The sequence below is a fragment of the Narcine bancroftii genome, chromosome 3 (assembly GCF_036971445.1).
Source record: "Narcine bancroftii isolate sNarBan1 chromosome 3, sNarBan1.hap1, whole genome shotgun sequence".
NCBI classification, from domain to species: domain Eukaryota; kingdom Metazoa; phylum Chordata; class Chondrichthyes; order Torpediniformes; family Narcinidae; genus Narcine; species Narcine bancroftii.
The window spans coordinates 208,148,114-208,164,840 of NC_091471.1; the positions used below are offsets into that span (position 1 = coordinate 208,148,114).

The 16,727-nt window shown below is 39.7% G+C and overlaps 1 protein-coding gene across 9 annotated transcripts in view; it reads right to left on the minus strand.

Moving 5' to 3' along the window:
* Positions 1-338: 338 nt before the first annotated feature.
* sh3d19 (SH3 domain containing 19) overlaps positions 339-16,727 on the minus strand; it is a 255,194-nt gene continuing 238,805 nt past the window's right edge. For all 9 annotated transcript variants that reach the window (XM_069926446.1, XM_069926443.1, XM_069926440.1 and 6 more), the window contains 5 exons: positions 15,925-16,148; positions 6,799-6,842; positions 4,768-4,954; positions 4,001-4,104; positions 339-1,067 (listed from right to left, as the gene is read on the minus strand). In XM_069926446.1, the coding sequence (XP_069782547.1) occupies positions 948-1,067; positions 4,001-4,104; positions 4,768-4,954; positions 6,799-6,842; positions 15,925-16,148 (679 nt within the window). In that variant the 3' untranslated portion in view covers positions 339-947. The remainder of the gene's footprint in view (positions 1,068-4,000; positions 4,105-4,767; positions 4,955-6,798; positions 6,843-15,924; positions 16,149-16,727) is intronic.

Here is a 16,727-nt window from a genome sequence, read left to right on the forward strand (position 1 = left end):
GAATAAGTGGGGTTATTTAAGAAATACAGACAGCCTCGTCTCAGGATGTTAGCCATGACCTTTTGAAATATACTTCCTTTGGAGTGCAGTTACTCCAATCTTTTAAGATTTCTATACAAAAACACCTCCGATATCTTTTTTGTCAGATTGACAACATAACCACCAGATGGCAATATTGGTGGAATCAATTTTCAACACACATAAAAACTGATGTTTTGCTATCCAGTATGCATTTAAAATGCAGTTTTCTTGTGATAGTTACGGCAAAAAGTATGCAAATTTTCCAAGTGTTAACAGGTCGTATTTTGAAATTATTTCTGGAAAAAAAAACCATAGTATTGAAATAAATATTGTTTATTGAAAAGTCTATCACAAAGCAATGATACCTAGAAATGTCACCGGTGAAGAATCCACACCAAAATCATTTGTTTCTGCCAATGTCCAGTTACTGCTGAATAATACTGCAGACAAACCATCAAGCCCTATTATTTTTTTTTAGAAACAATTTTACCTTTAAAAATTGATATGAAAAGATGTGAAATAATATGCATAATGCAGTTTACTGAAATGACATTAAAAAGTGCTTGCAATTTGTATGCAAGTTAAAGATAACAGCAAAAATGGGAAAACCAGCCCATCTACTGTCAGTACCAGCATATGTTGGCATCAATGGGTAATTTTTAATTATAATTATCATGATTGCATTCCTCATTTAATACAGGAATCTATAAATGTCATGGAGTAAAATTATAATCTGTTATAATGTTGAGAGTACAAATCCTGACCACCAATCCAATCACTGTTTCCAAGTGATTCAGTACATTTTAGTTCACAGGTAATAGAACACTTAATTAAGAACTTCCAACGGCAACTACATTTGTTTCATACTGTTGTGTTCCTTTGGCACAAATAAATGGTTGACCAAGTTCTGTCTCAGCAAGAGAATTTCACAATGGGTCTTTTAGAACCTGAACAAAGCTCCTGGGAAATATGCCCTCTTTTCCTTGTAGTTCCCCTTTCATCCAGTCAGCATCTATGAATTCCAGTAGCATTATTATATCACCAACCTTAGGGACAAAAATCAATTTAGATTTCTGTTAATATTTACACACACTAGAATAGTTGCTACTAGTTAATTATGGCCAAGAACACAGCAACATTGTCAGTCCTAAATAATATTTTTATTTACTTAATTTTGTTTTGTTCAGAAAAAACAGCCAGAAGTTTCTACAAGACGTATATAACATCAGATGGTATCAACAGTGTAAGTCAAAATACCAAAGAAATAAATTAAATTTAGACATACTGCATAGTAACAGGCCATTTCAGTCCACAAGCCTATGCCGCCCAATTACAATCCCCAGTACGTTTTGAATGGTTGGAGGAAACCCACGCAGACACTGGGAGAACGTACAAACACTACGGACTGGGCAGGATTCAAACCCCAGTCCAGATTGCTGGCACTATAGCAGCATTGTCCTAACCGCTATGCGAACTGTGCTGCCCCATGTAATGAAAACAAATAGACTAAACAGAAAAATAAAATATTGAAAAGGTAACTTAAAAATCAAGAAGCAAAAATTTGGAAATAATTTGTAAAATAGGAAAATAATTGCAAGAAATTTGGTATGATTTGGTATTACATTCAAAATGTAACTCGATTCTGTGACCAGAGCTTTAAATTTGCGACATCACGAGCCAATTGTCCTAATGTCTGTTGCACGCAATGAATGTTTTTTTTTAAAGCAAGGAACTTGCATCCAAATAATTTATAATTATCCAGAGTGCGATTTCAGTAGATTATCCTATGAAAACTTTTTGGTAGCAAGGTATTAAGTAAAATCAACAATTTATTATAATTTATTTGAACTGGCTTCTGATTTACTTATTCATTTATATTGTACCTTTCTAGTCTAACACACTTTGTAATGTTTGGTGAATTTATCTATTTGCCACATCCACACTTTAAATTTTGCAAATGGAATCATTTAGTTGCATTTCTTTGATACTTTAAAAGCTACTTGAATTAAAATCTGAATTGCAGAACCAAAGCTTGAATAAACAAAGCTTTAAATCTGAAGTGAGGTGATATGCTTAAGACTCTACCTGCACATCATGTCCACTATATACAGTGTAATAAATGGATGTATCTGTTTCACCTTGGAATAAGGTTTGAGCTTAGCTTTCCCAAGAATACAAAAATCTCCAGCTGCTAAAGTGAATGTGACAAGTTTGACAAGTTTCAAATGATACATCACTGAAATAAAAGAAAATATACAACTTGTATGGGCAGGTCTTATAAAATTCAGTGAGACAGTGTGAATAGTTTTCAACCTAGTGCATTTGGAAGAAGACATGTGGGACAGAGGTGGGTGAAGCATCCGACAAAGAGAGGTCCTGCTACAATTGTACAGGGGCAGCTGGGACCAGACCTACAGTCCTTATTCAGTTTAAAGAAGGGAGATTTTTTGCTTTCACAAACAATTGTTATGAGGAGCAGATGCGTGCACATCAGCACAATGAAATGCTGCTCATCTCCAGTCAGTAAGGCCCTCAAATTGGTGTTTTAAAGCTGGTGAGTTACCCATGATAAAGGAATTAAGGAGACTTTGTACACTATTTCACCTTTTGTTAATTGATGGATGGGTTAAGAGGCAAGTTGAGGACATTCGAACATTACAGCATAGATGTCCTTCGATGTGGCACCGACCTATTTAAGTCTAGTCAACAAAGTAAACCTTCCCTACCTCAAGACCATAATCCTTCATTTTTCTTGCATCCATGTGCCTGTCTAAGACTCTTTTGAATATCCCTATTGTATCAGTCTTCACAACCACACCTGGCAATACACTCCATGCTCCCACTACTCCCTGAGGTTTCTCCTACACTTTCATCCCCTCACTTTAAACAGATGTCTTCTAACGTTTGCTACTCCCTCCCAGGGAAAAAGATGTTGGCTGTCCACTCTATCTCTCATAATCTTGGAGACCTCTATTGAGTCATCTCTCATCCCAAAGCGAAAAGCCCTAGCTCTGTAAACCTTGCCTCATAAAATACATTTTCCAATCCAGGTAACACCCGGGTAATCTCCTCTGTGCCCTCTTCATAGTTTCCACATCCTTCCTGTAATGAACCAGACTGAATACGATATTCCAAATGTGCTGTAACCAGGGTTTTATAGAACTGCAACATTACGTCAAGACTCTTGAATGCAATCTCCTAACTAACGAAGGCCAGCATATCATGAGCCTTTTTAACTACCCTATCAACCCGCACCACAACATTGAGAAATCCATGGATTTAGACCCAAGGTCTGCCCAGTCCGTAGTGTTCTTCCACACTATTAAGAATCCTGCCATTAACCATGTCCTCTGCCTTAAACTTTGACCCTCCAAAATGCATCACTTCACCCTTATCCGGATTCAAATCCATCGCCACTTTTCTGCCCAATTTGGCATCCTGTCTCTATCCTGTTGTAACCTATCACAACCTTCTACACTATCCACCACATCTGCAACCCTCATGTCATCTGCAAACATATTGACCAATTCCTCTACTTCTTGGAATACGACTTGACAAGTTCTGCACCATCTTTCCCTCTTGCTGTAAGGAAGTGCCAATCAATATTTGGAAAGTTGAAGTCACCCTCAACAACAACCCTGTAATTTCTGCACCATTCAAAAAATCTGCTTATCTATCTGTTCCTCAAAGACCCGAGAGCTATTTGGAAGCCAACAGAGTGATGGCTCCCTTCCTGTTTCTGACTTCTGTCCACACTGACACAGTACACTCACTCCACAACCTCTTCATTTTCTGTGATACTATCCCTGATTAGTAATGCTACTCCCCACTTCACCCAATCTTTTACCTCCCTTTCAAAATATCTAAATCCCTGCCTGCCTTTTGCTCATACCTAGACCAAAGGCTCATGCCCAAAACAATGGTTACCCTTTACTTCCTATGGACTCTGCATTACAGATATGAATGCCATATTACATACCTTAAAATCAAGCTCATCCTCATTCTCCCCTACAAAGGTAAACAGTGCCTTGGCTATTCCTCTTTTATTCTCTGAGGACTGTTGATTTTCAGCACTGGTTGTTCCTGAAAAGAACAAAAATGATACAAAAATAGTGAACATACAAGTAATCAAATGTATTCTCCAAAACTTCACTTTAGCCCAGGACTCTCTCAGACACATTGTAGGTTCGCTGTCAATTTCAGTTCCAGGAATTCACTTGCAACCTTCCTACTGTTCACCCACTCGTCATTCATGTGGCATTTGGAGTCGTGTGTCGATTGGACATTTAAACCTGACTCAATGGTCCCATTATCCTTAATACTTGACTACAACAACCAAATTTGGACTTCACATACAGAATACTATGTCGTCTGGAAATGTCTTTGTCACTAGTGGGGATATTTAACTCACAGTTGATAAAATGAAAGGCTGGTACTGGGGCTTCGAGAAATGCTGATCATTTACAGACATCCCTCAATTTCTTGATGAAGGATTCTAGCCTGAGAAGCTGACCATTCTTTTCCCCACAGTGAGTTCTTGGAGCAGATTGCTTTTTTGCTCCAGATTTCAGCATCTGCAATCTCTCATTTGTTGTTCAATTTCTGTCTTCTCACCATTATGAAGACACAATAATCTGTCAATTACTGGTCTAGTCCTTTTAATACAACAATATAACTCAATTCCAAGAAAACAAAGTAACCAGAAATTTTCATTATTGCATAGTCCTCATGTCGTTGAAGCAATACCTGAACAGAACTGAACAAATGAAGATGGGAAAATTCCCTCCATCCCATTAATTTTCCCCTTGCACCATTCATTGTCCATCTGCTCCATGACAAGAATTCGATCCCCACGTTTAAATGGTAAATCTTCAGCAGCTTCTGCTTTGAAATCATAAAGTGCCTCACACCACAGCAGGTTTAAGTCTCCAACCTGCGGAGGTTACAGGGAAACAGAGTGTAGGTGTCAAAGTAATAATAATACTTGTTAAAACAAATGAAAAATACAAAGAGTCATTTCTGTTGAGATAGAATTTAATATTTTATTGTCACGTTCATACCATTTCATTGTCTTCAAGTTTGAGTTTTGTACCCCAGCTACACCTGCCTTTGTGTCAGGTCCATAGAACAGTCCCTGTTGGCAACCTACCCCAGTACCACTCACAGCTCATCAATGACTTCATTACTGCTGCCTCTTGTACTGATGTAGATCTCAATAATTTCATCATCTTTGCTGCCAACTTCCACCCTGCCCTCAAATTCATGGATTATTTCTGGCATCTCCCCGTCTCACCAATCTCCTCCCTGGACCTCTCTGCTTAGCCGCCAACATTTATTCCAAAACTCCCACAATACCTAGATTAAGCCCTTTTCCACCCTGTCTCAGATGCTATCTGCTTCTCATCGATTCCCTATCTCTACCATATCTGTTCCCAGGATGAGGCCTTCTATTCCATGACATCTGCAAAGTCCCCTTTCTTGGAGAAACGTGCCTCCCCTACTGTCGTTGATAAAGTCCTTTCCTGCATCTCCCACATTTTACTCACCCGCTCCCACCCCACCTCCCCGCAGACTGACCTTCCTTTGGTCCTCACTTTTCATCCCCACCTGCATCTGCATCCAGCAACACTTCCAATGTGATCGCTCTATCTAGATGCATCTTCCCTCCCCAGATCTTTTCAGAGTGACCACCCACTTTGTAGCCAGTTTCTCTTCCCATCCTCACCTATCCTCCCATCCCCTGCACATTCTGTTGCAAACATAGTAAGTTGTTGCTACACCTTTCCCTACCTCCATCCAGATGGGGGAAAGATGTAGATCTTCCATGTGAGGAAAAGTGTCCATCACATGCACCCCCTCCACCCTTGCCAACTGCAGTCAGTGTCTCCATATGGGCCCCATGGCATTGGAGAGATGAAATGCAGACTGGGTGACTGCTTTGTTGAACACCTACACTCCAAACTCATGCCGCCAGCTGCAACTCCTGGTTGTCAACTATTTTAATTCATCACGTAGATATGTCTGTCCTCAGCCACATACCTTGTCAGGGTGAAACCTAGCATAAACTTTAAGAAATCATATTCTGTCCAGTATCCTGCGATCCAATAAACTGAACATTGAATTTTCCAAATTCAGGTAACCCCCACTCCAATCCAGTTCCTTTCTTCCCACCTTTACCTAAGCCCATTCTTTTAACCCATTTGCTTTTCATTCTCCTCCCCCCCCCCCCAACCTTAGTGGTCTGAACTCCAACTTCCCTGCCTGTTTCCCCCATCCTCTCTCCTAACTTCTTTTGTTACCTTATAACCTTTTGCCCTCTCCTTGCTATCTCTCCGTCCCACTTTAGTCTTGACAAAGGGTCCCAGTCCATTTCTCTCCATGGATCCTGTCCAACTGCTGAGTCCCTCCAGCTTCTCATTGCTGGCTCAAGATTCCAGCACTATTTGTTTCTTTGTCCATTCCTTTGATCTAAGAGATTTTGCAGGGGCCTTAACACCCATTACTATCAGGCTGGCAAACACATGAACAAGATACAAGAGAAACAAGGAAATGTATCAGCACCTGATGGAATAAGTATTGAAGTTTGAGTTACAAATAAATCAACACTTTGTAGCTTTTTATGAACACATTATACTTTAATAAAGTTAATTAATTACAGGTTCCAGTTCAGAAACTGTAAAACTATGGATAAAACAGAAGGCAGGACTTTCTGACACGTTTCGATGGATACATATTTGTGTACGAGATGCCAAATTTTCATTATTTAAGCAGACTTACCTGATCAAGTGTGGAGATCTCTGTAGCTCCATCACCCATAGAATCTACAGAAAGATTCAATAATGTATTTAGAAAAACTGACTATTTGCATTTTTAACTGGGGAGATTTGGAACATTATTATAATTTACAATGTGTTACTTTACATTCAAAGGTATGATGGGAACAAGTTCTGATTCAGTTCTTTGGAATGAGCTTAAAATTCCAGAATACAGATGCAAAAAATCAATGATCTATTTAACATTGACAATTTTGTGGTTTTATTAAAGATAGCCAGGGGCAAAACTGCTACTTTTCAGTGATAGTTTCTGGCAATTTTACAATCACAGTTAGTACTTGAATAAACCTAATAAATATTAATGTGTGGCGGCTCACCACTAGGCAGGCGAACTGGCCCCGCTTGTAAGCCACGCGGCGGGGGAACTGGCCAAAATGACGCCGTCAGGGGTTTTTCCTTCCTCCCAGCATGGGGGTCAGTTCCTGATTGTTACCCCATCCCTCACATCCAAGACTTTACGGCCAACCTGCACAATGAAAGGGTTTTCTCCAAAGTTGGCCTGGTGCGTGGATATCACCAGATCCCAGACCACCCTGAGGACATACCCAAGACGGCCATCATCACCCCTTTTGGCTTGTTCGAATTCCTGTGCATGCCATTTGGGCTCAAGAATGCTGCTCAGACCTTCCAGCGCCTCATGGACTCAGTGGGCAGGGACTTGGATTTTGTCTTTATTTATTTGGACGACATCCTTGTTGTCAGCAAGGACTGGGCACAACACAAGGCCCACTTACGCTCTCTTTTCTCCTGGCTGGCCAATTTCAGCCTTACCATCAACCCGGCCAAGTGCCAGTTCGAGAAGGAGTCCATGCAGTTCCTGACCCCTACCATCACGGCCGAAGGAGCCACGCCTACTGCTGTGAAGGTTGCCGCTATCAGGGAGTTCCCACGCCCGGACAGCCTCAAGGGGCTGCGCGCATCATGCAGCCGCTATTCACCCTCATCACAGCCAAGCACAAAACACTCGCTTGGAACCCAGAAGCCTACACCGCATTCGAGGCCACCAAGGATGCCCTCGCGAAGGCCACCATGCTCGCGCACCGACCTGCATATGGCACTCTCTGTAGATGCCACTGCCACAGCCATCGGTGCCGTCCTGAAGCAGCAGGTGAATTGGACATTGGAAGCCGCTGGCATTCTTCAGCTGCCTGCTCCACCCACCAGAACGCAAGTATAGTGCCTTCGACTGCGTGTTACTGGGCATGTACCTGGCGGTGCGGCATTTCCGCTATTTTTTGGAGGGGAGGACTTTTACCATCTTCACTGACCACCAACCCCTCACCCAGGTGCTCGCAATGGCAAAGGATCCCTGGTTGGCTTGCCAGCAGCGTCACCTGTCCTTCATGTCGGAGTTTACCACTGACATTTGGCACAAGGCGGGGAAGGACGATGTGGTTGCCGATGCACTCTCGCGACCGGTAATCTGCGCGCTGACGCCCGGCCTTGACTTCGACCAGCTCGCCCAGGACCAGAAGTCTGATGAGGAGACGAGGGCCTTCAAGACCACCATCATGGGTCTGCGGTACCGAGACCTCCTGACTCCGAGTGGCGAAGGCACCATTCTGTGCGATATCTCCATGGGCATCCCGCGACCAGTGGTTCCCCAGCAGTGGCGCAGGCAGGTCTTCCGTCACATCCATGACCTTTCACATCCGTCCATCAGGTCTATGGTCCAGATGGTGGCAGAACAGTTCGTATGGCATGGCCTGGGGAAGCAGATCGTGGGCTGGACTAGAACGTGTACCCATTGCCAGACATCCAAGGTGCACACCAGGGCGCCCGTACAGGAGTTCGAGCACATCCGGGAATGGTTCAGCCACATTCACGTGGACATCATCGAGCCCTTAACCGTTTCCCAGGGCAATCGTTACCTGTTTTTTTTTTTATTTTTTTTATTTTTCACACCATAAACCACATTGACCATGATACATACATTTTCCTTTTCAAATATATAGTGTCATTTTCTCCCACCCCTCCCTCCTCCTATCCCACCCTCCCTACCTCCCCCCCCGTCCATTTAAAGTACAAAATCTAAGATACATTAAACCAGTCAAAAAATGTTGTCATTCAATAAAAATAAACAAGAAATTCCACTTAGTCAATTCTTTTCATTTCCTTCTCCTTTCGTTAATTTAGGTAGTGAATGTCCCCGGTAGGTTTTCTCTATTGTGTTTCATGTAAGGCTCCCATATTTGTTCAAATATTTCCATATTATTTCTTAAACTATATGTTATTTTTTCTAATGGAATACATTTATTCATTTCTATATACCATTGTTGTATTTTCAAATTATCTTCCAATTTCCAGGTTGACATAATACATTTTTTTGCTACGGCTAGAGCTATCTTAACAAATCTTTTTTGTGCACCATCCAAATCAATTCCAAATTCTTTGTTTTTTATGTTACTTAGGAGGAAGATCTCTGGATTTTTTGGTATATTGTTTTCTGTAATTTTATTTAATATTTGGTTTAGATCTTCCCAAAATTTTTCTACTTTCTCACATGTCCAGATTGCATGAATTGTTGTTCCCCTTTCTTTTTTACATCGAAAACATCTATCAGATACTGTTGGGTCCCATTTATTTAACTTTTGAGGTGTAATGTATAGTCTGTGTATCCAGTTATATTGTATCATACGTAACCTCGTATTTATTGTATTTCTCATCGTTCCAGAACATAATTTCACACATGTTTCCTTTTTTATCTTTATATTTAAATCTTGTTCCCATTTTTGTTTAGTTTTACCATTTGTTTCCTCATTCTCCTTTTCTTGCAGTTTAATATACATATTTGTTATAAATCTTTTGATTATCATTGTATCTGTAATCACATATTCAAAGTTACTTCCCTCTGGTAACCTCAGACTGCTTCCTAATTTGTCCTTCAAGTAGGATCTCAATTGGTAATATGCCAGCACTGTATCTTGAGTTATATTGTATTTATCTTTCATTTGTTCAAAGGATAATAATCTATTTCCTGAAAAACAATTTTCTATTCTTTTGATCCCTTTTTTCTCCCATTCTCTAAAGGAAAGGTTATCTATTGTAAAAGGGAGTAACTTATTTTGCATCAATATTAGTTTTGGTAATTGCAATTTGTTTTATTCCTTTCTACATGAATCTTTTTCCAAATATTGAGTAGATGATGTAATACTGGTGAACTCCTACGTTGTACCAATTTTTCGTCCCATTTATATAATATGTGTTCAGGTATCTTTTCCCCTATTTTATCTAATTCTAATCTAGTCCGATCTGGCTTTTCCCTTGTTTGATAAAAATCTGATAGGTATCTTAATTGTGCGGCTCTATAATAATTTTTAAAGTTTGGCAGTTGTAAGCCTCCTTGTTTATACCATTCTGTTAATTTATCTAGTGCTATCCTCGGTTTCCCCCCTTTCCATAAAAATGTCCTTATTATTTTCTTTAACTCCTTGAAGAATTTCTCTGTCAAGTGTATTGGCAATGCCTGAAATAGGTATAATATCCTTGGGAAAATGTTCATTTTAATACAGTTTATCCTTCCTATTAGTGTTATTGGTAAATCTTTCCAATGCTCTAAATCGTCCTGTAATTTTTTTCATTAGTGGATAATAATTGAGTTTATATAGATGGCCGAGATTTTTATTTATTTGTATACCTAGGTATCTTATTGCTTGCATTTGCCATCTGATTCCTTCTTAAATTTTGAGAAATCCGCATTATTCATTGGCATTGCTTCACTTTTATTTACGTTAATCTTGTAACCCGACACTTCTCCATATTCCTTCAATTTCTTATATAATTCTTTTATTGATAGTTCTGGTTCTGTTAAGTATACTATAACATCATCCGCAAATAAACTGATTTTATATTCCTTGTCTTTTATTTTTATCCCTTTTATATTATTTTCTGTTCTTATCAATTCTGCTAGTGGTTCTATAGCTAACGCGAACAATAAGGGTGATAGTGGGCATCCCTGCCGTGTTGACCTGCTTAAGTTAAATTGCTTTGATATATATCCATTTACTGTCACTTTCGCCAATGGCCCCTTATATTTAATGCTTTAATCCAATTAATATACTTCTCTGGTAAACTGAATTTTTGCAATACTTTGAATAAATAATTCCATTCTACTCTGTCAAAGGCCTTCTCTGCGTCTAAAGCAACTGTTACTGTTGGCGCTTTACTCCCTTCTACTGCATGAATTAAGTTAATAAATTTACAAATATTGTCTGCTGTGCGTCTTTTTTTAATAAATCCAGTTTGGTCTAGATTTACCATTTTAGGTACATACTCTGCTAATCTGTTTGCTAATAGTTTAGCTATTATCTTATAATCTGTGTTAAGTAATGATATTGGTCTATATGACGCTGGTGCGAGTGGATCTTTCCCTTGCTTTAGTATTACTGTAATTATTGCTTGTTTACATGAATCTGGTAAGCTTTGTGTTTTATCAATCTGGTTGATTACTTCCAGGAGGGGAGGAATTAATAAATCTTTAAATGTTTTATAGAATTCTATTGGGAATCCATCCTCTCCTGGTGTTTTATTATTTGGTAATTTTTTTATTATCTCTTGTATTTCTACTATTTCAAATGGTTCTGTTAATTTATTTTGTTCCTCTATTTGTAATTTTTGTAGTTCAATTTTGGTTAAAAATTCATCTATTTTCCCTTCTTTCCCTTCGTTTTCAGTTTGGTATAATTGTTCATAGAATTCTCTAAAGTTTTCCTTGATCTCCATAAGATTATATGTGATTTGTTTGTCTTTTTTCCTTGATGCCAATACCATTTCCTTAGCTTGTTCTGTTTTAAGCTGCCATGCTAGAATTTTGTGTTTTTTTCCCCCTAATTCATAATATTTCTGTTTTGTCTTCATTATGTTCTTCTCCACCTTATAAGTTTGTAGTGTTTCATATTTTATTTTTTTATCTGCCAATTCTCTTCTTTTAGTTATATCTTCCTTCATTGCTAATTCTTTTTCTATATTTACTATTTCCCTTTCCAACTGCTCTGTTTCCTGATTATAGTCCTTCTTCATCTTGGTTACATAACTTATTATTTGCCCTTTAATGAACGCTTTCATTGCATCCCATAGTATGAACTTATCTTTCACTGATTCCGTATTTATTTCAAAGTACATTGTAATTTGTCTTTCAATGAATTCTCTAAAATCCTGCCTTTTAAGTAGCATGGAGTTTAATCTCCATCTATACATTCTTGGAGGGATGTCCTCTAACTCTATTGTCAATATCAAGGGTGAATGGTCCGATAATATTCTAGCTTTATATTCTGTTTTTCTTACTCTATCTTGCATACGAGCTGATAACAAAAATAGGTCTATTCTTGAGTATGTTTTATGTCTACCCGAGTAATATGAATATTCCTTTTCATTTGGGTGTTGCTTCCTCCATATATCCAAAAGTTGCATTTCTTCCATCGATTTAATTATAAATTTGGTTACTTTGTTCTTTCTGTTAATTTTTTTCCCAGTTTTGTCCATATTTGAATCCAAATTCAGGTTGAAATCCCCTCCTATTAATATGTTCCCTTGCGTATCTGCTATCTTCAAAAAAATATCTTGCATAAACTTTTGATCTTCTTCGTCAGGTGAATATACATTGAGTAGATTCCAAAACTCCGAATATATCTGACATTTTATCATTACATATCTCCCTGCTGGATCTATTATTTCCTCTTCTATTTTAATTGGCACATTTTTACTAATTAATATAGCTACTCCTCTTGCTTTTGAATTATACGACGCTGCTGTTACGTGTCCTACCGAATCTCTCTTTAATTTCTTGTGTTCCAATTCAGTTAAATGTGTTTCTTGCACAAATGCTATGTCAATTTTTTCTTTTGTCAGTAAATTTAGCAGTTTCTTCCTTTTAATTTGATTATGTATTCCATTAATATTTAAAGTCATATAGTTCAGAGTAGCCATTTCATACTTTGTTTATCTTCCCTTTCCATTTCTCCATCATCACCTTTCCTTCTTATCCATTTCTGCTTTCTTGTTTTGAACACTTTATAAGACAACATTTCTAAAACAACAAACATTTTCCTTATTCTCCTATTTAAAACTTCTTTAACCCCATTCTCCCCTCCCCCTCCTGAGTTTCCCTTTATCCCTTGTTGGGCAACCACATCTCCCCTCTCCATTTGGATTTGCGAATTCACTCGCAAACGTCAACTGATTTTGTAGTGACCGTAACTCCTCCCCACCCAGCCCCCCCCCAGAAAAGATTTCAATTTTCATATGTAACAAAGGTCACTCTTTTAATTCCCTCCTTATTCCCTCTATTCCCTTTCCTTACCTTATTAATTCTTGTCTATACTCTATATATTTTCCTATAAATACAGATACATTCATGTATACACACTATATATATACACACATATTCCTCTTTACACACATACATATAGTTCGTGGTCATTTTTACTCTCATTACATGTCTTCATCTCTCTGCTTGTTTTGTAGTTGTTCTCCAAATTTCCTTGCTTCCTCTGGATCCGAGAATAGTCTGTTTTGTTGCCCTGGTATAACTATTTTAAGTACCGCTGGGTACTTTAACATAAATTTATATCCTTTTTTCCATAAGATCGTTTTTGCTGTATTGAACTCCTTCCTCTTCTTCAGGAGTTCAAAACTTATGTCTGGATAGAAAAAATTTTTTTGACCTTTGTATTCCAGTGGCTTTTTGTCTTCTCTTACTTTCTACATTGCTTTCTCCAATATATTTTCTCTTGTTGTATATCTTAAGAATTTTACTAAAATGGATCTTGGTTTTTGCTGCGGTTGTGGTTTCGGGGCTAATGTTCTATGTGCCCTCTCTATTTCCATTTCTTCCTGTAATTCTGGTCTTCCTAGGACCCTGGGGATCCAATCTTTTATAAATTCTCTCATATTCTTGCCTTCTTCATCTTCCTTAAGGCCCACTATCTTTATATTAATTATTCTATTATAGTTTTCTATTATATCTATCTTCTGAGCTAACAGCTCCTGTGCCTCTTTAACTTTTTTATTAGATTCTTCTAATTTCTCTTTTAAGTCCTCTACTTCCATTTCTACAATTATTTCTCGTTCTTTCATATTTTCCACTCTTTTTCCTATCTCTGACATGGTCATTTCCATTTTATTCATTTTTTCTTCTGCATTCTTAATTCTTCTTTTTATCTCATTAAATTCTTGTAATTGCCATTCTTTCACTGATTCCATATATTCTTTAAAAAAAGGTACATCCATTGTCTTGCCTTTCTCTTCTTCTTCCACTTCTTTCTGTCCTTCTTCTTCTTCTTCCTCTGGATTGACCATCTGTTGTTTCCTTGTTTTCTTTTTACCCTCTTCTTTCTTGTTATTGTCTGTGTTCTGCACCTGCTGCTGTGCTGCAGGTGTCTCTCTCAGCTGTGGAGATCGACTCCGCAGCTGTTCCCCCCTCCCGTCAGTGTGTTTTTTTTCATGCGCATCGTGCATGCGCGACTCCTCGCGCATGCGCGGTTGCGCACTTTTACTCGACTCTGCGAGTCATTTTTGTAGTGCCAAGCCCGGGACTTCCACTGACCTGAGGGACCGGGCATCTCTCTCCGCGGCGGGCCTCTTCGGACAGGTAAGGCCTTCACCTTTTTCTTCCGACATTCTTTCTTCCTCTTTTCTTCCCATTGTTTTCGACTTTTCTCTCTTTGCTGCCATTTTCTTCTCACCTTTATTTTTACTTTATTATAAATTTTAATCTTGTACCTTTGTGCTTTGTGTGTTTTTTTTAAACTTTTCGGGAGAGGGCTGGAATTCCCTGACCGGCCACTACTCCATCACGTGACTCCTCCGCAACCGTTACCTGTTTACGATGGTGGACCGCACCACTCGCTAGCCCAAGGTGATCCCAATGCCAGACGCCTCCACCGACTCAAGCTCTTGAACATTGTTGCATGGTTGGGTCACCCGGTTCGGCATCCCGGGTCACCTCACCAACAATCAGGGCGCCCAGTTCACATCTACGCTCTGGGCATAGCTCGCCAACAGGTTGGGGATCCAGCTACACTGCACCACGGCCTACCACCCACAGGCTGGTCTGGTCGAACATCTGCACCGCCACCTTAAGTTGGCACTCATGGCCCGCCTCACCGGTCCCGACTGGGCGGAAGAACTGGCTTGGGTGCTCCTGGGCATCTGCTCCTCTCACAAGGAAGATCTGCAGGTGTCATCAGCTGAGCTGGTCTACGGTATGCCGCTGGCACTACCTGGTGAGTTCGTCAACGCACCTCACAATCCCCAGCGATTGCCACACGAACTACTTCCTCACCTCTGGGCATGCTTGGACTCGTTCGAACCCCCACCGCTGCCCAGGCATGGCACCCACCCGTCTCACGTTCCCGGCTAACTGCTTTCCGTGGAGGACATTGGCACCAGTTCTGGGGGAGGTTGTGTGGTGGCTCACCACTAGGTAGGCGAACTGGCTCTGCTTGTAAGCCACGCGGCGGGGTAGCCATCCAAAATGGCACCGTTGGGGGTTTTCCCTTCCTCCCAGCACGGGGCTCAGAAGCCTGCGCTGGGGGAACTACATGATGCCTGGGTGACATCAGCACCCTCCAGCGCGATTCTCACCCAGGTCCGGGCTGGGAGTATAAATACAGCCCAGCAGCCTGCAATAAACTAGTCTGCTCACTGAGCTCAACCCATCTGGTTGTGTGTGTTATTGCAGGAGCAGGTGTAGCTACCGCTACAAAACATTGTTACATTTAAACTTTTACAATCAGACTTCCTCAGAGACAGAGGAAGAGATCCAATCTTTGCCACCCTTGACCTAATTTCATCTAAAATCAGTTTCAGGGCCTACACTTCTTAACCAGCAGAAATAAGCTTTCCTCCACCTTATCATTCCCCTTAATATATATTAAGTCACCTCTTGCTTTCTCAGTTGGACAGAATATAAACTAATTTATGCAATCGTCCTTTGTTATATAACCTAGAACCTAGGTATCACTCTGGTAAATCACTCCAAAGATGATACATAGTTTTGAAAGGACAAAACTGCTCACGCCCTTTGAGGTATGGTCTAACCATGTCATTGTATACTTCAGCAGTCACTCACCTGATGACAGGGGTGAATTCTGAATGGTCTTCTGCTCAGATGTTGGTAGGTCCTCAACAAGTTCCACGAAATTCAGAGGGAAATTTCCTATGCGACCTTTCAGTTCTCCTCGAGCCCATTCCTCATTCACATACTCTTTCAATGCAATAATATCACCTTCAAAGAAAGTGAGTTCATCGGGCTGGTCTCCTTCAAAGTCAAACCGAGCCACACATCGCGGGCCCCTGTCAGCGGTAAGTCAGTATTTTTAAAATATATATATAAAACTTAATTTTACATTATTATTTTATGCTTAGGATCCTCTATTAAATTTAATTTCCTCAAGTTCATTTTAGTTTCAGTGAAATGTGAGAAATATTTATATAAAATGCACATTGTATGCTTAAAATGCCACCAATAAAGCTTACAATTTTGATTGGGAAAATCATCCAAGCACAAGAGCAAAGATTTTAACAAAGCATATATTAAACAAATGTTTAAACGCAGCGGGAGGAGTCACGTGATAAAGTAGTGGCCAGTAGGAGAATACCAGCCCTCTCCAGAAAAGAAGAAAAAAAGTGAAGGAAAAGCAAAGCCCCAGATACACAAAACACAAGAAATAAAAGATATAGGTGTGGAGAAAAGAAAGAAAATGGCACCTAAGAAAGAAACATCTCAGTAGATTCCTTTCGGTTCCAAATGATTTAAATGCAGAACTTGTGGGGGAGGGTGTGTGAGATGCAGTGTGCTGATTGGATATCTTCTACAGTTGGCTGACTTGTATAATTATGTGATGTGGTCTCAGCTTTCACTACTGAGTCAAT